Raw genomic sequence first — 24,028 nt, 5'->3', positions numbered from 1 at the left:
ATCAAGTCCCACATCGGGCTCCTTGCTCAGCAGGGAGCCTGCTTCTCCCTCTTCCTCTGCCTGCCATTCTGTCTGCCTGTGCTTGCTCTCTCCCCCCCCTCTCTCTCTGATAAATAAATAAAATCTTAAAAAAAAAAAAGAAAAAAGAAAATACTCATGTCAAAGGAGTGTAGGGGCATGTGGATGGCTCAGTCAGTGGGGCATCTGCCCTTGGCTCAGGTCATAATCTTGGGGTCCTAGGATGGAGCCCCACATTGAACCCCACATCAGGATCCATGCTCAGTAGGGAGTCCGCTTCTCCTTCTCCCTCTGTGCTCCCTCTTGCCCTCACTCTCTTTAAATAATAAGTAATATTATAATAAATTATAAATATAATTTATAATTATAAATATATAATAAATTATATATTATAATAAATATAATAATTATTATATAGTATTATATAATAATAAATTATAAATATAATTTATTTTAATAATATTATAATAAATAAATAATCTTTTTTTAAAATGAGTGTAACACGGGGTGCCTGGGTGGCTCCGTCAGTTAAGCATCCAACTTTTGATTTCAGCTCAGGTCAACATCTCATTCTTGAGATCAAGCCCTCCATCTGCTCTGCGCTCAGTCTGCTTCAGATTCTCTCCCCCTCTTCCTTTGCCCCTCCCCCTACATTCTAAAATAAATCTTAAAAAAAAAAAAGTGTAATGCACATAAATCTGGACTTATAATGGAAAATTTATGGCCTTAGTAGTACATATAATGAAAGACCAAGAGATTAATAATGTATTCAGCTATCTCAAAAAGCTAAAGAAAACAAAACAAAACAAAAAAACAAACAAAAAACAAAGAAGGTAGTGAGGAAAATCAAAGAATAAGAGCACAGATGAATGAAATAGAATTTAAGCATATACCAGAAGATAACCAACAAAGCCAAAGCTGATTTTTTTAAAAGATTTATTTATTTATTTTAGAGAGAGTATACGAGTGCAAGCAGAGGGAGGGGCGGAAGAGGGGTGGACAGAGGGAGAGGGAGAGAATCTCAAGCAGAAACCCTGCTGAGCACAGAGCCTGACTGGGGCTTGATCTCACAACCTGAGCCCAAACCAGGAGTCAGATGCTCAACCAAATGAGCTACCCAGGCATCCCCAAAGTTGATTTTTTTTTTTTTTTTAAGATAAAACTGATAAACCTCTAGTGAGTGTGATCAGGAAAGAGAGGAGGTGTAAAATGTACACAAGAGCACATCACTAAAGATACTGCAGACAATAAAAAAAATAAAATCATATAAACTATATTATAAACTTTAAATTTGGGTAGAATGGACAAATTCCTAGAAAAACATAATTTACCAAAATTCTGTGAAGAAGGTAACAGCCCTTTCCTTATTAAGGAAACTAGATGCATAATTTAAAACCTACCCACAGGGGCGCATGGGTGGCTCAGTGGGTTAAAGCCTCTGCCTTTGGCTCAGGTCATGATCCCAGGGTCCTGGGATCAAATCCATCATCGGGCTCTCTGCTCAGTGGGGAGCCTGCTTCCCTCTCTCTCTCTGCCTGCCTCTCTGCCTATTTGTGATCTCTGTCTGTCAAATAAATACAATCTTTTAAAAAAATAAAAATAAAACCTTCTCACAAATGATAAATTCTTCTAAACATTTAAGGAATAAATAACATAGATTTTCAACAAATTCTTCCAAGGAATAGAAAAAGAATGGACACTTCCCAGTTCACTTTATAGGCCAGCATAATCTTAGAGCCAAAACTTGACAAAACATTACAACAAAGGAAAACTGCTGGCTAATCTAAGAAACAAAAATTATGTTTTTGTGAACTGTTCACAAAAATCTACAAGAGATCGTTTGTAGCAGCTTTATTTGTAACAGCCCAAAACTGGATGCAAACAAGGTGTCCAAAACAGGTGTGTGGTTAAACGAACTCTGGCTCATCCATGTCATAGAATACTACTGAAGAATAAAAAGGAATTAACTGATACACACAATAACCTGGATGGACTATAAGGAAATTAGGCTGGGGCTGGAGTGGGGGTGGGCATGCAGCACTCTCAAAAGATCACATGTGGTAGAACTTCATTTATATAAAATCTTTGAAATAACAAAATCATAGAGATTGAGAAAAATGCATGGTCTCCAGGGCTTGGGGACAGCTTAAGGAGAGGAGTTGAGTGTGGCTACAAGGAAGCAAAATGAGAGAGATCAGGGTGGTAGTGAAATAGTTCTGCATCTTGACTGTGACGCTGATTACACAAATCTACACATGTGATAAAAATGCATAAAATATATCAGTATCAATTTCTTGGTTTTGATAGTGTACTCTAGTCACATAAGATATAACCTGGGAAAAACTGGGTGACGGGAACATGGTGACCTCTCTGTACCGTCTGCAACCTCCTGTGAATCTGTAATTATTTCCAAATAAAATGTTAAGAAGGGGGACAAAAAAAAAGACCTACAGCTTTGCTGAGAACAGACAACAAGGGCAAGGGCAGAAGATGGAAGACCAGATAGGAAAGATAATTGCAATAATTCGGAAAGAGATGATGACGAGCAGTGAAGGAGCTAAAGAAACAGCTGAATTCTGGACATATTTTGAAAATAGGAAAATAGAAAGGATTTGCCACTGATCTGGACAGAGTGAAAAAGAGGATTTAAGGGTGAAGGTGTCTGACCTAAGCACACAGTTTCTAATGACTGGGACAGGGATAACTATGGAAAGAGCAGATCAGAGGCAGGGTTAAGGACAGGAATTTTGATTTTAGACACCTATGAGATGTCTCTTGGACATCCATGTGGAGATACTGCAGAGGCCTCTGGATATCTGGGTCTACAGTCAGAGGCTGGTGGCTACGGCTGGTAGTAGAGATACATATATATTTCATGACAAGGGACTAGATGAGGTCACCTGAAAATCAGGTTAAATAAAGATAAATACTCTGAGGACTGCACTCTGCGACACTCAAATATTCAGAAATCAGGAAGATGGGGGAAAGCCAACAAAGCTGAGGAAATGGTTCTGTGGCTAAAAACAAACAAACAAACAAAACCAAGAGAAAATAATGACCTAGAAGTCAAATGAGTAGTAGTATTTCATGTCAGAAAAAGTGTATGACAATGTTAAATGCTGCTGAGGATATAGGGCACCAGGAATTTTCACACACTGCTGGTCAAGGTATAAACTGATATATATATATATATAAATATATATATATATATATATATATATATATATATATATATATATATAACTATTTATTAAACCATATGCTAGCCTACAGTAAATCCTGGATATCCACCCCAAGAGGCACATATAAAAATGCTCAAAGCAATATTGCAGGTGGATGCCAAAAAATTAAAAGAATCCAAATGTCCTGCAAAAGTAGATGGATTAGTTGTGGTACAATCATAATGGATACTGTGCAGTTACTATAATGAACAAACATTAGCTCCATGCAGCAACATGAATGTATCTCAAACAATACGGAAGAGAAAGAAGCCAATCATAGAAGATTAAACTTAGTTTGAGCCCCTTTCTATAAAATTGTAGGCAATATCAAACTGTTTAGGAAAGCATACACAGGTGGAAAAGCTATAAAGAAAATCAAGGAAATGATTATCAAAAAGTCAGGAATGGTTACTAGTTCAGGGGCAGGGAGGTGATACAGAGAGACAAGAAGATACTTTCTGAGAAGCTAACAATGTTGTTTCTTAACAAGGCTGGTGACTGCATGTGATTTTTTTTTATCTTTTTTTTAAAGATTTTCTTTATTTGACAGAGACCAACACAGTGAGAGGAAATACAGGGAGGGAGATTGGGAGAGGGAGAGGCAGGCCTCCCGCTGAGCAGGGAGCCCAATGCAGGGCTCCCTGGGATCATGACCTGAGCTGAAGCAGACACTTAAAGACTGAGCCACCCACATGCCCCTTAATCATTATTTTCTAAATGATACGTTTTACACTTTTCTGTATACATACTATATCGTAACAAAATTGGGGAGGAAAAAAAGTGTTCATCTGCATCAAATGTGGCTAAAAAGTCAGCTAAGATGAAAACTAACTGCTGAGTGCCAGTAACATGAAGGTCACAACAAAGACTTTGATAGAGTGGTGAGGAAGAAAGCCTGATTAGTGAAGGAACGGAGTGAGTGAAGGGAAGGAGAAAGAATACGCTACTCTTTCCAAAAATTCTGGTTATAAAGGGAAGCAGAGAATGGGACTCGGTTGGAGGAAACTACAAAATGGGGGGATGGGAGGAGTTTGGTTTCATGTTTAAATTTTTAAAAAGATTTTATTTATTTATTTGGAGCAGGGTAGAGAGCACGAGCCAGGGGCTGGGGAGAAGGAGAAGCAGACTGCTGCTGAGCAAAGAGTCTGATGTAGGGCTCAATCCCAGGACCCTGGGATCATGACCTGAGCTGAAGGCAGACATTTAACCAACTGAGCCACTCAAGCGCCCTTAGTTACATCTTTCAAACAGGAGGCATTACAGTGGGTTTTTATACTGAATGATCCACCAGAAAGGGAAGAGTTGATGCTGGTGAGAAAAGAGAGAACTGCTGGAATAATGTCCATGTATAGAGAAGTAGAAAGATTGGTCTTAAGAGCCTGGATAGTCTATCACAGTCAAGGGACCTTATCCAAATATATTAGTCCTTTGAGCAAACAAGATCATCGGATGAGAGTGAAGTGCTGGAAGAGAAGTATGGAATGAGAAAAGGTGTAAAACAGTTATCTCGGAAAACTGGAGAATTCCAGAACTTACAGGAGGATTGGTGGACAACACAAACGGTCTACTTAAGGTTATTTACACCTGAGACCTAAAGGGAAAAGTCAAGATGACTGTATTTTTCCTCCAACAATGTTCAACATCCTGGTCCAGGCAAAGAGTTAGATTTCCCCAGAGTCAGAACTGTGCCAGGAAGAGAAGCTCGAGAAAGTGAACGCATGTGCTAGGAAGTCATCATAATGATGGACCATGGAATATAAGCAGAGAAGGGACAGAAGAGGGAACACAAGGAAGTTGAGAAACTATGAAAAGGTAACAGAATCAGCAGGAAGGCTCGAGAACTGGAGTAAGGGTTCTAGAGAGAATGATGATGACAAGAGGCAGTTAGAAGTGGTATTTTTAAAAATAAGATTATGGAGAGGGTAGAGTTACTGAGGATAGGTCTAGGGTATGTCCACAGTATGAGTAACTGAGGTAGGATAGAAGAAAACATATTTGTCGAAGAGGAAACCAGGGAACTAAGAAGTCAAAATTTTAGGAAAAAAAATCATTTGAGTGCATAGTGAAATCACCAAGAATTACAAGAATAAAGTTTAAATGCCAATGTTAGGAAGCGAGATACTAAAAACATGAAGATATAAGGAACAATGCCATAAAGTTTGGAGGCAATGGACATGGTCCCCTCCTCCTATAGCTAAGGCAAGAGTGGTCAGTGACTTGCCCAGCTCATGGCTTTCAGTAGTTGATACTGCTTGAATACAAACACTGACAGTCTGGTTCTATTTTAAGCTATAAATTGACAGATCAGCAGTTTCCTAACTTTTGAAAAAGACCTTTAAAGTTAAAACAAAATAACAACAACAAAAAACCTAAGCCACGCAACAGTAGATATATTTTTACTATCTAAGGAAAGAAAAAACACAAAACCAAAAGAGCTATTATGAACTCAATGATTCAAACAAAATTTTCTACACCAATCACAAGAATCTCTATAAATATTTGAAAATTTTACTCAATCACAGACAGTGCTTAATGTCACATGGCTATGTGTATCATTTTCAAAAAAATCTTTGCCCCCTCCATCCCTGCCCCCCACCACGCCAAAAAAAAAATCTTTGCTGCTGTGTGAGCACCCTCTGGAAGAAAGTAGCTTTCATTCCACAAATACTTACTGAGCATAGGTTTTTAAGCTACGTAGTAGCATCTGGAGAATTCATTACCCCTGAGAAGTTTACAGCATTAGGCAGTGATTCTCAAATTCTTAATCTCAGGATCATTTTATCCTCTTAAAAAATTACTGAACACTCGAAGAGCTTTGTTTTTTGGGTAATATCTATCAATATTTAGCATATTCAAAATTAAAACAATTTCAACATAGGATTACACAAAAAAGCATTCCATTCGCCAGAGTGATGATGCTATCACACGTCACATGCAGCCTCTAGAAACTTGTGCACACTCATGAGACAAAGAATGGAAAAGACAAAAAAAAAAAAAGAGGAAGAAGACTTACTATTATCAAGAAACAGTTTTGGTTTTGTGGACTCCCTGGAAAGTATTTTAACCTACAACCCACCAGAATTCTGTTGCCTAAATAGATAGAGTAAGCCACTGCACTACTTTTGTCATATAAAAATTATTAGAATAATATCTACTATGGGAGATGGGCTGAGTCCCAGGTAAAGAGTAACTTGTGTTAAACATCCCACTTTCTAGCATAACAAGAATAAGGGAAGGGTAAGGGGACGTGTATTGTGCACAATGAGGTGAGTAAGTGATTCACGTCTCAGTATCTACTGTAGTCCAGGCACTGAGTTGGGCATTTTAATGTGACATCAGCCAATGAAGTGGGGGTAATATCCCCAGAGAGAGATGAACCCATTGCTCAAGGCCTAAACCTAGTAAGTAGTAGAGCTTTGATTGGAACCAACCAAGGTCATACAGACCCCAAGGCCTATGATACTCTGTTGAAACTGCGAGTTCAGACAGACTAGGTCAAATGGAATAGTTCTGAATTTTCCAGTATAATTTTCTCCTCTTCTAGATCTTTCTCTTTCTTAGTTACATAACACTTCCAAGCATGACAAAGATCTAACTGGTCAGGGACCATGATAACATCTTCTCTCGGCTTATGGCTCATCTTTTCCCCTTCAACCAATATAAACTGGAGAGACCTGAATCTGGGCAACATAGCTAAGTGAGTTTGTCACTACTAAGAATAAATTGTATTAAGCTGTTAGATGGGAGAAAAGCTCTTAGATGTTAGATGGGAGAAAAGCAAAGAAAGTCCGCAAGAAAAGCAATACACAACTTGGATTAACAATAAAGTTCCCTCCACTCTAACAACAGATGCAGTCCATGACCATTTCCACCACTGACCACACCCACTCCCAATAAAACACTCACCTTCTTTATCAGTAACTGACCAGGAATATTTCTGAAAAGGCTTACTAGATGGAAGGGGGTCCATCTCCAGCACTTTATAAATCTGGCCAAAGGCTGATAGTCTGAGTGCATGCTAAAGACAAAAGATTATATTTATTCAAATTTCAGTGGCCATTCATAAAGTCTTTAGTACACATAACTAAAAAGACACTCATTAAATGTTATCCTTATGATGACAAAAGCCCTAATAACAGCCAAGAAAAAAGTGTTTAAATGATTCAGAAAATAAAGTTATGATCTCTCACTCTAACATATCACTGTGACATGCCCCATCTTCTACCTGTGCACTGTGGGTAATATCTTCCTTTTGCTGGACGGTCATATAGCTGAGAGCATCTGTTGGGTCTCGCTCACAAGGATCATGTAGACCAGGACCCCCTTTGGCAAAGGCAAAAGAAAGACACAAGCACCACTTAGAACTGAGTTTAGAATTCCATGAACTAACACAAAAGAGAAAAAAGAATGGTGAGAAAAAGAAAAAAAAACTGAGGAACTAGGTTAAAAGTCTGCTCAATTAAATGGAATAAAAAGGACACTCATTTTCAATATGTTAACACTTAAATGTCCTTATTTTACTGGAAATCACTTGCATATCTAAGGACAAAATTGGGTCTTACTCTGAGAATTTAGAAACAGCATGATGAACCATCCCAGATCTTTAAAGGGATTATGTATGTAAAATAAGACCAAATTTAATTTTTCAAAATTAAACACCAGACCGCAAACAGAATGAACTTCAAACACTTTAACCAAACATCTACATTGTCAAATTCAGAGCTCTAGGTAAAGCAAATTCATAGCAGACACAATATCTTATTAGTTCCTTTTATGTTAGTACATATAAAACATAAATTACAGTTATTGAAGGAGTTTTATAGCACTTTTCTAACATTCAAACATTCTAGTTGCTAACATTCCAAGCAAAACACCACCTACACATCATTTTCCTGTGCAGAGGACAAATTTAGCACATATTTTAAAAAAATAAACTAAAATGAAATGTTTCTGATTCTTCTGCCTCCAGAGTTTGAAACCCTTACCAGGAAGTAGTATTCCAGATGCCAAACACTCCATTACTCGTCTCAAGGCCTCCCCAGCGCCCAAAGGTCTATTACAAGTACCTATAGACTTTTCACATATAAGCTCTAGTGGCTAGAAGATATTAAATTACAAATTAGTACATGCACCAAGTGTTAAAAGGATTCCAGTTAAATGTGAGCTGACATTTCTATCTACAATGGAGGCCAAAAAAGGTGAAAGTCAATTTAATATCTAAGGCCCAGTTAAACTTCTCCTGCTTGATTATCAACTTTCATTCCAGCCACAGTTTTTAAATCAATCATTTTTGAGATAACATATTCAGATCATTTTTGAGATAACATATTCAGAGGACATTTTGTTACCAAAACTTTGTTTCTGGTTAACCTAAAAGGATCAATTAAGAAACTGTGATCACTTAGTTAATTTAACAAATATTTAACAAGCTTTCATCTAAGTTAGTAATAGCTAATAACTAATCAATGTTCAAACCCAACCCACCTATCTCCTACTTAACCTAGGAAGCACTCAAACCACCTACAACTTCACTTCAGACAGCCTGCCCCAAGTACTATTAGAATAAACAAAAGACCAAATCTCGATAGCTAATAAACTAAAAACTCATGTACTATACCAAATAATGGCTAGATTAATCTAAAATGACCCTTTATAGCTTTGTTTTATAACATTCTTCACTGTGGTCTTGACTGGGCCAAGCATAATAATTTCCAAATGAAATAAGTTTTGCAATATACATTATAAACACATCCACAATTGTATTAAGTGTACTATTTGCCCAACTCTACTTACTAAAACAAACTTATATTTAAGGGTCTACACTCAAAGAGAAAGAAAAAGAGATATGGGAGCCATATCCTGGCATATCAGGTAATTTTTATTTTAAATGGAAGTAGCCCTGAGAGAGAAATGTGCCAGTCAAGGAGGCTTTCACGGGCAGTAGGTGAATAGTAATCAGCCATCAGTACAGAGTCACTTCTAAAAGGTATAGAACCTTTTGGTCAATATGAATATAATGAGGTAGAAGAGACAGGTTATATGTGTAAAAAAAGTATATTAAAAAGATGTACTTATTTTTCTAGAGAAAAGATAATGCACACCTAACTCAGAATGCAGCCATTCTACAGTAACATGTAATTTCTACATGTAATTTCCTCTAACTACGGCTACAGAATTTGCTTTTAACCATAAGTACTTACCCATCCTTTTAATGGTGCCCATGTGGGAACTCTGTTGCACAAATCACGCAGAATGCGGAGGACAATTACACATGATTTTAATCCGTTTGCCCTTGCCTAAAACAAACAAAATGATTCCAATATCCCTGTTGAAAAACCAATCTTCTGGTTTTTAAGTACACGGATCATGGATACGTTCTTTAAAGTGAATACTAATCAGCCACTCAGTCATCAGTTGTCAAGCACACCAAAAAATTAAGTTATTAAAAGCAGAAGAACTGTAGTCTTAGAAAGGCAGATTTTAAAGTAAAGGAAGCATATTACGAAAGAGCTTTTATAGCCTCATGGCAATCCCATTCTGGGCAACCATCTATCTTCTCTTTTCTTATCCCTATTTGTATTTTATAAGTCATCATTTGAAATTCAGAGTACTAAGCCAAAAAAGATATATGATAATTAAACATCATTAACTGTAGTAGAAGCTATACTCTGCACCTTACCTAAATTAACTCATTTACTCCTACAATAATGCTACCAGGTAGAAAGCACCCCATTTTATACATTACGTGCACAGAAACCATTATTAAGCGGCAGGTGTTCTAAATGAAACCTGCACAAGGCTACAATAACAATAAAATAATAACAAAAAGCCAACCTGAAACCATTTGGCATGTCGAAGAGACGCCAAGGCGTTCAGGCATTTCTGCCTGTCCAATAAGTCCGGAGGATCTTTCATCGCAACCTTTTCTAATAGGAAAATGGAATAAAGAAAGACAGATACAATTTGACCAAGGGGTTCCTGTCAAATTACCAAACAGTAAAAATAAAAAGAAGAGCAGCATCCGAGTGAACTAATAAGACTCCCAGAAGATTTCATGATTTAACTTTGTTTTGTTGCTTTCTTCTTAAATTACGTGCACAATGATTCCTTAAGTAAACAGTCATCAGAGCCGTTCTGTGCACAAGTAGGGCAGGAGCACGAAAGCATTCATTCAGTAAACAAATACATAACCACTGCTACATAGAATCTGGGATCTTATTAAGCATGTGTATAACATTACAGAGGCACAAAATAGGTACATAGCACTTTTGCCTTTGGTGGGGCACAAAGAGCACAAATCTGGGACCAGGAGCAATAACGACTTTCCTTTACAGAGGAAGTGCTGGTCAGGTTCTTCAGAGAAACTGGGCACTTTCATGTAAATAACTTGAGACTTACTAAGAATACACTGAATCTAATTTTTTTACAACTAAATAAACTCATACTTTGCTCCACTGATGAGAACTCTTCAAATGTCACCTTAAATTCTCTCATTATTTCTTTCCTAAAACAAAATTGTTACAACTACAAAAATGAAGTACATTGGAATATTTCAAGTTTTATCTACCTTTAAAAAAAAAAAAAGAAAGAAAAGGCAACAAAGAATACTATCTAATTACAGTTATCTGACTTGCCTTAACATTTTAAAGTTGGATTAGATGGCCCAGAGCAGTAAAAGAATTCAAACATGTGATTAATGATAAATATCCCCATCTGAGAAGATGTCACAGGAAACTAAATCCAAGTATGGATCATCAAATTTATATCTCCTCTAAACTCCTAGGCTTTTAAGCAAAATTGGTACAATTATTTATAATGTATAACATACAAATATTTCCTGAGGGATAATTCTTTGTCTAATCCATTTAAGTCAGATTCGCCATTTCCTTGTAAGAACTCTTAGATGTAGGAAAGCCCATCCAACACTTCTTCCTAGTATAATCCTAACAGTCACAGAAGGGTTTGTGTGGGCCAACTGATACACTGCAAATATTTTTAAATGGGATACAAGACCACTGACACTTTTTGGATTCCTCATATTCTAATTGACAGAATTCTATTAACTGAAACCAAAGGCATAATGCCCAACAGAAAACAGATCGATGAAAGAACAAACCGTGGCTCTCTCCCCTGGCTGCAATGTTCTAAAGGCTGAAGTGCTACACACTTATTTTCTGACCAGGTGAGCTCTACAGCAGATACTTGCATTGCTTCACATTCTAACCTCTGCCCACAAGTTCATGACACAGGATCTCATTTCACTGCCCCATTTTACTCATAAAACGTGAACCCTCAAAACAAACAAACAAACCAAAAAAACCTATTAATGTAATTTATAAACATAGATATATTATGAATATGTAGCCATATCCTATGGGTATTTACTTCAGAGAGGATCTAGTTCCCGGATTTGCTTAACTCTGTTTCTAATAACGTAAAACATACAATTAACTCATTTTAATAGAACTATGGTCAATACAAGCATCTTTGTAAAGCTCATGTACCAGATAAAACAAACTCCTATAAATGATTAGAATCTCCTAAAAGTTAGATATGACAAAGGTTGACTGACTGCTAAGTAATGTAATCTCAAGAAAAAACATGGAATGTACTTATTTTTTGAGACTTTAAACTTCAAGTTAAAAGTAAGGCAAGATAAGTTTTACTCAGTCATCTTAGCAGGAGTGTTAGAAAAGGGGGCAATGGAAGACAGGAGTGAGTCAGCGGAAATTTGCATAGGAAAAGACAAGGCAAACCAAAGGTCTTTTCGACCTTTCTGGTATTTTTGTCCAGTGGTCACAGCTTGCAAATAATGCCCACTGCAACACAGATATTTTTAAAGGGGGACAACAGTAAAAATATTTAGGTAACTTCTTTCATTCCTAAGGTCAGATTTTCATCACAAACTCTTATTAAAAAAAAAAAAAAAATAGGTATCATCTTGTTACAGACAGTCAACATTTGGAGGCAATAGATTCTGCTAAAAAGAGATGAAAGGCACAGGCAGTGAACAGAAGGCTTGCCCTGGACTCCCTTTACATCACTACCAGAATGGCCATGTTTCTTCATGCTCTCGTAGTCAAAAAGTCCAAAGATCCAGAATGTTTCAATATTCATGAGGTGGGAAACAGCAGAAGAAATATAATAACTCATCTCATTTTATCTTCAAAGTTACTTATTTTAAAACAATGTAAATTCATATGGCACTGCAATGCTTGCTTGCAAGCCCTGCTTGCCTATTTGCTTTATATAAAAATAATAGTTTTATGGGACATTTGGTGGAAAAACAATGCTGCTTTTCATAGTAAAATCTCAAGCTTAACATTCTGTGTGAACTTTAACAAAGGTGTTTCAATTTTGTGGAGAAGCAAAACTTTTCTGAATTTGGAGTCTTCAAATTAAAAACAATGAAACTGTGAGCCATTTCATTTTCCTACAGTGTCCAGTAAAACAGATGAGAAACAGCTGAGGGGAGGGGCTTGAGAAGTGACAAAAATGCCAAAAGCAAAGAAAAACAGCTTTTAAAAATTTATTGCTCAGGAACCTGGTATCAGGGCATGAAGGCACATGAAACATTCTGAACAATGGAAGCACTGGAACACAAGTCTACTATGCCTAACTTTGCTTATTTGATTAGAGGTTAGATCAGTGACCAGAAATCCACCTGAAATATACGGTACTGCAGGAAATGTTGGTCAGTTTCTCTCAATCCCTTTACCTGCAAGCTAGCTCTCTGTTAACAAACTGCTAGTCTAGAGATGGGGTGGGGAAAAGCCAGAACATGACTGTGTTAAATGAAAGTTATTTGTGAGGAACCGGGATTCTCCAAAGGTAAAATAGTTGAGCTGGGTTATCATAATGGCCTCCTTGACAATCTGGACGTAGCTGAGCCACTGAATTCATGCTGACAGAATTTTCTAGTAAGCCTGAAGATATCCTGGCAGCCCTTTCTCTCAATTCCTTTGAGGCTTTGTGAAGAGCAGATACTAGGCACCAAGCCACTGTCCATGCAAAACATTAGGCCACAATAACGCAGACAGGTAAATGCAGCACTTAGGTAAAACAGAGAGCACTGTTTTCCTAATTTATGGTAGAAACACCACTCGATATGACTTTTCTTCAATGCTTCAGCAGGCAGCCAGCCACTGGAAAGATAATGGCTAAAGATTTGCACTGGATAGTGCGGGTCTAGCAGCTGGGAAAGACAGGAAAATAAAGCCTACAGCATCGTTATAATCCCAGTTGTGATCTCTGGACTGTGAGAACTTCCATTTTGCAGAACTCATGCTAGTGAATGGCCAAGACACACTGGAAGTTCATACTGGCACCAGTATGTGAAACGGGACTTTTGAGCAGATTCTCTGTGAACCCCTAAAAATCTACCTCAGTACTTAGGACAGAGGTTCATCTTACTTAGCCTAAGCCATAAGACTTGTTGTAGGTTCCCTATCCACCTGGTTTCGAATTGCATTGTAAATATAATAGCTAACTTACCACCCTCGTAGCAAACATACTTCTTAAAATCACAAGCACTGAAAGAAGCTGAGACCCTGTGAGGCTGAGAATAACTCTATCAGCTAAGAGGCTCCTCCACTCGTCCTAGAGAGAAATGGGAGCAGACAGCACATTGGACTTCAGAGTGGGAGGAGCTCGGTAAAACCTGAGATGTTCCTCATTTATCAAGCAAGGCAGATAGCCACCTCATAGGGCTGCTGTGAAGGTTAAATCATGTATAAGAAAATGCTTCTAACATAGTAAGTTATAAAATACTTTAACACAGCTAAATCCTCAATATACATTGCTTGAGTATCAAGATGCCCATTGTTAAAGCTTCTTACACACCACACAGTCCTATTTAATCAGGTAATGTGCTGGCTACAAAAATTCATTTAACAGACTTTTTTTTTTTTTTTTTTTTGCAGGGGTGCAGCACACCCACAGTGTATTAGGTACCATTCTAGGCCCTAGGGATAAAGGACGTGGGTAGGGAAAAACATACCCACCTCTTGATGAATCATAAAGTATATAACAAATTAGCTCATTATTAGCACTGCAGCAAATACAGTATACTGATTCTAATACTACATTTCAGTGGATGTTGAATAATTTATCTGTGTTTAGGTTCAGTGCCTCAGATCTACCAAGCACTCATTATTCTTGTTATGAAGTGAAGGCAGTTTTAGTACATGACTTTGCACTGGGAGTCTTTTTAGTATAAGCTGAGTAAATGTAACTATCACTACCACTATTAATTGAGCAAATTAGGTATAGTACAGGTCACATTATATAAATTCTGTCATTTGACCTCAAACACCTTTCTAAAGTATTTCTTATCCACGGTTTAAAAATGAAGAAACCTGTCAAGATCACACAGCATGAGTACCTAATGGAGTTAAGAATCGAACTCCTAACTGCCAGGCGCTAAGTGCTTCTTCTCCTATCCCTTCTTTTTTTGTTTTTTTTTTCTAAAGATTTTATTTATTTATTTGACAGGCAAAGATCACAAGGAGGTAGATAGGCAGGCAGAGAGAGAGAGAGAGAGAGGGAAGCAGGCTCCCTGCTGAGCAGAGAACCCGATGCGGGACTCAATCCCAGGACCCTGAGATCATGACCTGAGCCGAAGGCAGCGGCTTAACCCACTGAGCCACCCAGGCGCCCCAATTAATCTCCTATCCCTTCTTTAACAGGAAGCATATAGTGATGGGGAACGGGTATTTTACAGGGCCTTGAAGTAAAGGTTTGGAATATGGCAAGACAACTGACAGCACGGGAGGGATTTTACCTGTGAAAGAGTAAGCAATACTAAAGAGATTCACTATATACTCTGGCCACTGAAAATTTAAGTAGCAGTCTGAATGACAAGTTAGACCTACTTCTGCAGAGACAACCCTTAGGGGTTAAGTTTGATGTTCTCAGCTGCCCCAGTCCTCTGGTTCTCCCTGCTTGCAACCACGCTTTTTCCCCTTTTTTAGATTTTACCCAAATATGCACCAAGTGAAGAAAGGGAAGAGAAAGATGTAAGTGTATATGTACTGTGAAAAGTTGGTTTGTTTTGCAGGGAGGGGAGCTGTTGCGGTTCAATAGGAAAGTGTCTCCTCAAAGAGAGTTACAATGCATATTTTTTAAATACTGAGAAAGAAAGGGAGTGGAGATTTTGAAAAGAGGGATATCTCCCAGTCTTAGAAATTCCTGGAACCCAAATGAATCCCGTACTTTCACCCATGCAGCTGAAAATAACCGCATCAAAGTGAGAGGAATTGTCCGGTAGGAAGAAACAAGTCCTACAGAATCACAAGCCTAGGTCTCAAATGCTCAGTCATGCTGGATCATAAAAGTTGCTCAGGAATACACAAAAATGGCAGTGCAGATCAAAAAGCATTTTGAAAAAGCCTAGGTTAGACAAAATGCACAGATTGTAAAAGATAACAGTGACTCAACAGGGCTGGGAGGTTACAGCTCAAAAAAGGGGTCTTGGGATCCTTGAGTAATACAAACACCTTGAACAGAGAGTATTTTACAGTAACTAGTCTTCTACTAAGAGTGCAGTGCAGTCTCTGTTTCCAACTTCTATGAGCAGAAATTAAAGTTACAGAGGCAACAGACCAAGCTTAAGGATATCACAGAAAACTATTACCTAATCCCACATAAGCATACAAAACCACAGGAAAAAAGAAGCCTGATGTCCTCTCACTATTTTCAAAGAAATAACAGAAGAGATGCCTACAGCTACAAACAGATGTAGAATTAGTCTAGTCTTTGGTGATTTGTCTTTTTCTCATCTCTCTATACTCAAATAATTGTTAATAATTCCCATAATTGTAACTAGTCTAGGAAGTTGCTGACTTTACACTAAAGAGAGAGTCAAGTAGAACACAGCTTATCAGAATTAACAGAATTATCTTGACACTTCAGAAATTATTTTATAGTTCTATAGTTAATGGTGAACTATAAAGCTGTTAAAAAAAATTAAGCTGCTTAGGATTGGTTCTTCAGAGGTATTAGAGATATGATACACAGCCCCCCCCCCCAAAAAAAAAAACAACCCATACTGGCATTAGCCCAATTACAGATGGATGCTCTTTAACTTTAAAATTTGACTCATAATGTGTCTACTTTGTATCTGTTGGGTATGGTAGAGCTAATTTTAGTTATTCCAAAAAACTTTTCTGTAAAGGAGTGTATCACTTTTACTTTAAAAGATTCTATGAGACACGTCTGCCAAACTCTAAATTTCTCAATCTTAACATTACTAATGTGTCTCTTACTACACCTTTATCATCAATTTGACATAAATGAAGAAACTGGCCAATATTTCTTACTGCACTGGTATTTCAGGTAGGGGAGTGAGCAATGGGACTTGCTGAATGTCTAGTGATGAAAAAACAGCAACAGGGAGTCCCCACTGGCCCAGATAAGCCACACTGCCTCTAAATTGTCATGACAGAGAAGGGCCAGTTGGTCAAAGGTCTGACACAGGACAAATATCATGTGGCAAGTGTTTCTAGGGATAGGACTGAGAGGCAGAAACAAGCTAACTTAACAGGATAAAAACACCAGATAAAGAAGTTCAGCTCCATCATTCTTTCTCAAAACTGAATACAGATTTTTCACTCTACTTTTATGAGGATGACACTGCCAAACAAGAATTCTTTTTAACTTCAGTAGTAAGTTAGTTTAAAGCATAATTCCCATATATATAATATACAAAATGTTAACAGGATCACAAACCTCCTAGAAAAAAATTTACTGAAGATTAATTTTTAGAAAACAATCCCCTAATTATATCTGTTACATTATAAAACATATTTATACATGGGCAATTAGGTAAAGCATAAATCTTACAAAGTTGTAATAGTTATTAGAAGTCAAGAGCAAGGTACAAATGAGTAACTTGAAACAACGAGTGAGCAAATATGAAAACAGTATTCTTCTGGACCACATTTAATCCTAAAATCAGACCTAGTAAAGCTTTTTTTTTTTTTTTTTTTTTAAGGTAGGTTCCATGCCCAGCATGACTTGAACTCACAGCCTTGAGATCAAGACCTGAGCTGAGATCGAGAGTTGGATGATTAACCGACTGAGCCACCCAGGCGCCCCTAAAATCAGACCTAAAAGCCAAACTACGCAGAATAAGTCGGCTGATACCAATAACAGCGTAATAACAGACAAAGATTAAAATAGAACACCATAATAGTATAAAAATTAAAGCAGAGTTAAGACCAACATGATAATCAACAGGTTTCTGAATTAACATATATTTTAAATGTATACATTTTTGCAAAATATGGCAATCATGTAGAAATAAAGCTTTTTAAAATACTATGAGTGGTAAAAAACGAATGAAGACAGAACCATTTCTTAAATCCATTAAGTACACTTAACACAGCATTCAAGAGAGGTCTTATGCGAACAAAACAAAAATATATACATGTGTACCTCCATCCTTCTTCTCCAATTCGTCCCTAATTAGAGGGGAAGTAAGTATCACCTTCAAAGTTAGCGTGGGCTCTTTTGTATTCCGAATTATAATAGAAGCCTCATCTACACATTGTTCCACTTGGTATTTCTCTTCTGTGAGTTTCTGAAAGTCACCAAGATTTCAAAAACAACCAGTTAATTATTTTAAAATCTCAAAAAATGAATGACTGCCGCTTAGTTTTCAAATGTTATTAACTATTAATAATACTAGGCTGAAAGAGTAAAGTCCTTAACTAGTTTAGTTTAAGGATAACATTTCTCTCTCCTCCCAACTTACCAGAACAAATCTTTCTCCACACTTCAAAATGCAACCATAATGTCAACTCTCTATACAATTATTAAACAATCTTTAAAACCATTCTTTCTAATATTTGAAAGTAAAATACCAACAGCATCATTATGTGATAATGGGTGAAATTCTGTTCTTAAAATTCTTACAGAGAGCTACTGTAAAATAATGAATTGCTGAGAATACTCTCAAATTCCTTTTTGACCAGACTATCTCAAAAGGAACTCCTACTTGTTAAGGACTTCCAAATATAAGATTAATAGGTTTTTACATAAGATTATGTAGATTTTTAAAGAGCATCAAGTAAGAAAGAATGAGAAAGGATTTCAAAAATTAGTATAAACAAGTAACTTCCTTTCTCAAAGGAAAGGTAGATCTCAGAGATCACTCCAGTGAGACCTATCATCATGGGACAAGTCACCTGACCTCCACAGGGAAACATACAGTACTTCTTTAAGCATATAATTACACATATATAATTTAAGGGCCTTCCACAAAATAATCACCAATTAGAATCACATATTAAGCTATATTTAATATTATTATACATTGAATATTTAGTTTAGTAAGTCACACAGATCTTTCTTGGTGGTGAAATCTATATTTATTACCTGACATAGAATGGAAACACTACTAGGTCTTTGCATATCAGTGTGCATTAAAAGAACTCAATGCCCTTTTCATAAAAATAGCATTTTACCATTAAACATTTATATCAAAAAATATAGCAAAATAGAAAATTCATTATCCTAATTTTGAATAAAGAAAACCAGGGAAGGGAAAAGGCCACACACACAGTCACTGAAAAAACCAGAACTAGAATATAGAGAAAATGAAGAAACCTGTTTACATTGACACTAAAGTAACATTAAAGATGCCAGCAGAGAATTAGTCAGACTAAATCTTCAACTATGTATGCAGATCACCAGATATGAGTTCTGGGCTAATTAGAAATGATTCTTGGTTTTGGTCACCCTTATCGCTTGCTCAAGGAAGTTCTAAAATTGATCTAGAAAAGAGTGTGTAGAGAAAAGGTATGGTACAACAGCAATTAAATAAGATACTTAGATTACTGGAAGTTTTGCTATGGTAAGTGCTCAGGAAAAGATTCACAAGAAAATAAAATAGTATCATATCAGAAACCGGTTTTCCATACAAACACCAAGAAAACAATAGAGAGGCAGGGAATAAAGGTAGAAATCACGCTTAAAATGATTTTTCTGGGTGGCTCAGTCGGTTGAGCCGCTGCCTTTGGCTCAGGTCATGATCCCAGGTTCCTGGGATCAAGTCCCACATCAGGCTCCTTGCTCAGCAGGGAGCCTGCTTCTATCTCCACCTCTGCCTGCTAGTGTGCTCTCTCTCTCTCTGACAAATGAATAAAATCTTTAAAAAAAAAAAAAGATTTTTCTGAAATATTAATAATAATAATGTGTGTATGTATAAGGGCATATATGTGTACATGTTTACAACTTAATCTGAAATGGGTATACAATTATGTCCCCATTTTACTTGGATACCTCTTCTGAAATACTTACAGCAATGGATCTAACCATCACACAAAGCAACTGGTTTCAGGGTTGGATAACTATTGGCTATGATAAAGTGAAATACTTTTAATGTCTACCACTGGTCTTAAGAGCCCAGGCTTCTTTTAACTTCTATAAGAAGCCCTTCAAAGACCAAAAAATATGTGTCTTTTTTTGTCTTCTCTTGCCTAAAAAGCCCCAGTCTCTTCCAATTTAAAATGGTTTACAAAGATTGCACTTTCTTTTGGGTCCTTTCCCTTGAACACTTACTTGCTAACTCAACAAGAACATTTTAAAATCGTGGGGCCTGAAATAAAGACCCTCACCAAGGAGACAAAACTGTAGACAGAGTTTATACAGTTCTGATCTCCACAGAGAAAGATCTATTAATGCAGACTGAAATTTGGCCCAATCTCCCATATCAATACTTGAGAAATGTGATATATTTTCAGAATAAGAACTTCTGTTATTTATAGCCCTGGCTCTCAACTCCTTTTCTACCCTGACACAGGTAAGGAATAGGACCACTCTGATAAGAAACAGGACTCACTACAGGGAGCAGAAACAGGGGTGAGATGGTTGAAAAGCCTCCATGGATTACTTTACCCTAGATTTAAGAGTAACAGTGTTCATTGTAATAAAAGCAGGAATACAAATTACATTTTAAAACAATATAAAAAACAGAAATGAGGGGGTGCCTGGGTGGCTCAGTGGGTTAAGCCTCTGCCTTCAGCTTGGGTCATGATCCCAGGGTCCTGGCATCAAATCCCACATCGGGCTCTCTGCTCAATCGTGAGCCTGCTTCTCCCTCTCTCTCTGCCTCTCTGCTTACATGTGTCTACTTGTGATTTCTCTGTCAAATAAATAAATAAAAATCTTAAAAAAAAAAAAAAAAAAGAAAGAAGGAATTTTATTAACATTCTAATAACAGAGAGTATAGCTAGCCAGAAAGTCCTGTTATTGAGCTGTTTTTTAAAAGCTCTATTGGAGGGATTGGGTAGCTTAGTCGGTTAAGCATCCAACTCTTAATTTTGGCTCAGGTCATGATCTCAGAGTTGTGGTATCGAGCCCCACACTGACCCCTGTGCTTAAGATTTCTCTCCCTCACTCTTCCTCTTCCCCTCACCCTCACTCCTCACCACCCCCCAACACTGTCTCTAAAAAAAAAGCTCTATTATTATATCCCATGTTCCTCACCACTCTCCCTCCCCAAATGATAACAAAAGGACTTGAAATAATTTTTTAGGAGAAATCAATTTAACCCTATGAAGAACCAAAAACATTTCTTCATTCATGAACTAAAAATGGAAATGCCAAATGTATGTTCAGTCACTAACAAAACCGTATCTTGAGATCTAAGGCAAAATGAAAATATAACGCTCCAAAAACCAATATAGGGAAATGTGTCAACAAGTAAGACAAATCTGAGTGTCAATAGATTAAAAAAGGAAGATGGTTTTGAAGATCAACTTGTAAATGTGAAAGCAAAGTATCCAATAACAAAGCTAAAAACAAATTTAGAATTCATATAATTTGGTGGGGGGGGGGCTTTTTTAGAAGAAATACAAATAAAAGAAACAAATTCAACAAAAGAGAACATTCAACTCAAAGGACTTCGTAGGCACCTGAGGGCTGGTATTTATTCATGTGACATGGATATAAGGACTAACCAATATGAAATCATCAAAAAGCTACAATCTGATTATACCACAGACAACACATGTGAAACTGGAAGGTGATCACAGCTTTCCAATTAGTGATGCAGCTGGCCCTTGGAGCAGACTGGCAGACCAGGTCCTGGGGCGGCCACAGCCCCAGACCAAACCATTGTCTTCAGCCCTGGAGAGCCATCCACCTTCACAGGATTCTCCAAAAAGCATGCCAACATCAAAATTTTCTAAAACCATCCATTGGAAAAAGGTTTGGAACAAGGAATTTTAGTGACTTTCTATGAACAGGATGAAAGGGTTACTGTTAACTTAGTTTTCAATTTTATTATCACCTATGAAAGTCTCTAGTTGTCTATGCTCCTTCTGATCTTTCTTGCATTATACCAACCCTTCCAGAAGTTTTTAAAACTGAGAGACCTAGTCTGAAAAACATGAAGCCTCTCAACAAGATATACCTGAAAATTGAAGACTATACCTTAAGAGCCATCTTCGGGGTGCCTGGGTGGCTCAGTCGTTAAGTGTTTGCCTTGGGCTCAGGTCATGATGATCCCAGTATCCTGGGACTGAGTCCCATGTTGGGCTCCCTGTTTACCGAGAAGCCTGTTTCTCCCTCTCCCACTACCCCTGCTGTGTTCCCTCTCTCGATGTCTGTCTCTCTGCCAAATACATAAATAAAATCTTTAAAAAAAAAAAAGGGGGGGGGGGGGAAGCCATCTAGTAAATATATCCTGAGCACTAATCATCAGAAGTTTGTTTTAGATGTGATGGATGTTCACTGACGCAGAGTAGCAGTATTCCCTTTTTCTGCACCTACCCTTTACTATTACCAATTCCTTATTATTAATTTCATCAAGGTCGCTACCTACTTTCACCTTTTTACAAATTCTCCTAGAGGTTCAATTAAACTGTACTCACCTGAATCTGAATAGGAAGATTATCTTTGACTGTATTTAACAGGGTCTCTGTGGGTTTGTCTTTGCACATTAAAACCAGCTCCAAGTCCATATCATCTTTAATCAGCAAGCCTTTTGCAACCAGGCCAATCCTCATTACACCACACAATGTCCGACCACCTTGATCCCTAAAAATAAAAGTCTAAATGATTACTTTTACAACCTATTTCCCAAACTATAACTTAATCATCACTTGGCTTCCTGGGTATATAAGAAGTATATAAATTCAGACATCAAAATTTAAGTCTCAGTTTTAAGACTAATAAAGTATCTGTCTTCCCCAAGGAATGAACAGGGAGCGTCTTCCTTTTAATTCTTTATTAAAAATCTTTTAATTCTTTATTACATCTATGTGTTTGTTCCGAGGGTCTATATGTACTATATCCCCTTACACATTTTTTAAAATATTTTTAAACTTCTTTTATCTTTTATCTTTTTATTGGTGATTAAAGAAATTTGTGAGAAACCTGAACACCAAAAGTATACTGAAAAAGAGCATCAGGGTGGAAATCTAAAAGACCTGAACTCTACTCTTACGGGTGCCTGCTGGCTCAGTACCCGTAACTGCAAAACGGCCATTAGCTGCATGAGCCGTAGCTCATCCCTTCTAGCTGTATCATTCTAGGAATCTACAAAAGTTTATGGGGAAAGCAGAACAATGTGATAAAACTAGAGAGCTGAAGAAAGAAGGAAGAGACCAAAGATAACCTGCCAAGTATATGCATTCTAAATCCAGCTGTGGCTAAAAGAACAAAGAACATCAAGTAAGGAATGGTACATAAAAATAATGTTAACATCTACCCTTAATTTTAATACTAAAAATTTCTTATAGGTTCATTTCCCTCATCACCAGGGAAATCTTAACTGAAATGTAACTGATCTTAGCAGTCATGCAGCCAGTAAGCAAATGTCTGAGTACAGAAAGTATACTAAAGATCCCATCTCTCCTGTTCCCGAGGCTCACCCTGTAGCAAAGTATAAAAAGTAACCTGCTTTTTAAAAGGGGAAAAGAAAGTAACATCTGAGAACAAACTGCATGCCACCGACTCTCATTAAACCTTACAGCAAGGGCACCCTCGGTGGCTCAGTCAGTTAAGCATCTGCCTTCAGCTCAGGTCACGATCCTGGGGTTCAGGGATGGAGTCCAACATACGGTTCCCTGCTCAACGGGGTGTCTGCTTCTCCCTCTGCCTCTCTCCCCTCCCCCACTCCCACCCCATGCCTGTATATGCACACATGCTCTCTCTCTCAAAAATAAACCTTTAAAAAAATAAAAATAAAAAATAAATCTCACAACAAGCTTGCATTTAAAAGACAAGTAATGTCAATCTCAGAAAGGCTAATTAATTGTTCAAGTTCACATAGAGAGTCAAACACAGCCTGAATTCAAACTCGAGTTGGTGTGATCACAATGCTCAGGCTCTTTACATTATTAGGGTTGCTTTCCAAGTTCAGGAGAAAGAGAGGTCAAAATTAGAGAGGTCTGACTTCAGACTTTGATAAGGTTAGAGAGAAAAAAGGTCATTGTAGCTGGGGCAAAGAATCAGCAGAGTGGAGAATGAACTAGAGAAAGGATAAGGGAGAGAAATATTGTGGCAGTAGAAATAAGACAAGAAATTATAAATAATCCAGACACTGGCTAAGTGGCTGGCATTCCTTAGAGATTCAATTAATATTAAATCAATGAAAAACTATAAAGGGTGATTTAAGTATAGAAAGAAATAAATAAGTATAGAAAGAAAAGGGGTTTTAAAGCAAGTGATCCAAACAGGAAATTATTTGATATTAAGAAGAGATTCCATCGCCTTTGATTCTTCTCCTGTATCCCTGTCCTCTCCTCATTCTCCCAAATCTAGTAACAGTTGATAAATTT

General features: G+C 37.3%; 1 protein-coding gene across 3 annotated transcripts in view; it reads right to left on the bottom strand.

Moving 5' to 3' along the window:
- The window catches only part of STRBP (spermatid perinuclear RNA binding protein), a 146,157-nt gene that overhangs the window by 42,237 nt on the left and 79,892 nt on the right, over window positions 1–24,028 (bottom strand). For all 3 annotated transcript variants that reach the window (XM_059410851.1, XM_059410849.1, XM_059410850.1), the window contains exons 4-10: window positions 22,118–22,283; window positions 17,676–17,820; window positions 10,074–10,165; window positions 9,440–9,535; window positions 8,225–8,336; window positions 7,465–7,562; window positions 7,146–7,257 (exon numbers count right to left, since the gene is read on the bottom strand). In XM_059410851.1, the coding sequence (XP_059266834.1) occupies window positions 7,146–7,257; window positions 7,465–7,562; window positions 8,225–8,336; window positions 9,440–9,535; window positions 10,074–10,165; window positions 17,676–17,820; window positions 22,118–22,283 (821 nt within the window). The remainder of the gene's footprint in view (window positions 1–7,145; window positions 7,258–7,464; window positions 7,563–8,224; window positions 8,337–9,439; window positions 9,536–10,073; window positions 10,166–17,675; window positions 17,821–22,117; window positions 22,284–24,028) is intronic.

This window comes from Mustela nigripes, chromosome 9, assembly GCF_022355385.1.
Source record: "Mustela nigripes isolate SB6536 chromosome 9, MUSNIG.SB6536, whole genome shotgun sequence".
NCBI lineage: Eukaryota > Metazoa > Chordata > Mammalia > Carnivora > Mustelidae > Mustela > Mustela nigripes.
The sequence above is the reverse complement of the archived record's forward strand: the minus strand, read 5'-3'. Positions and strand labels throughout refer to the sequence as shown.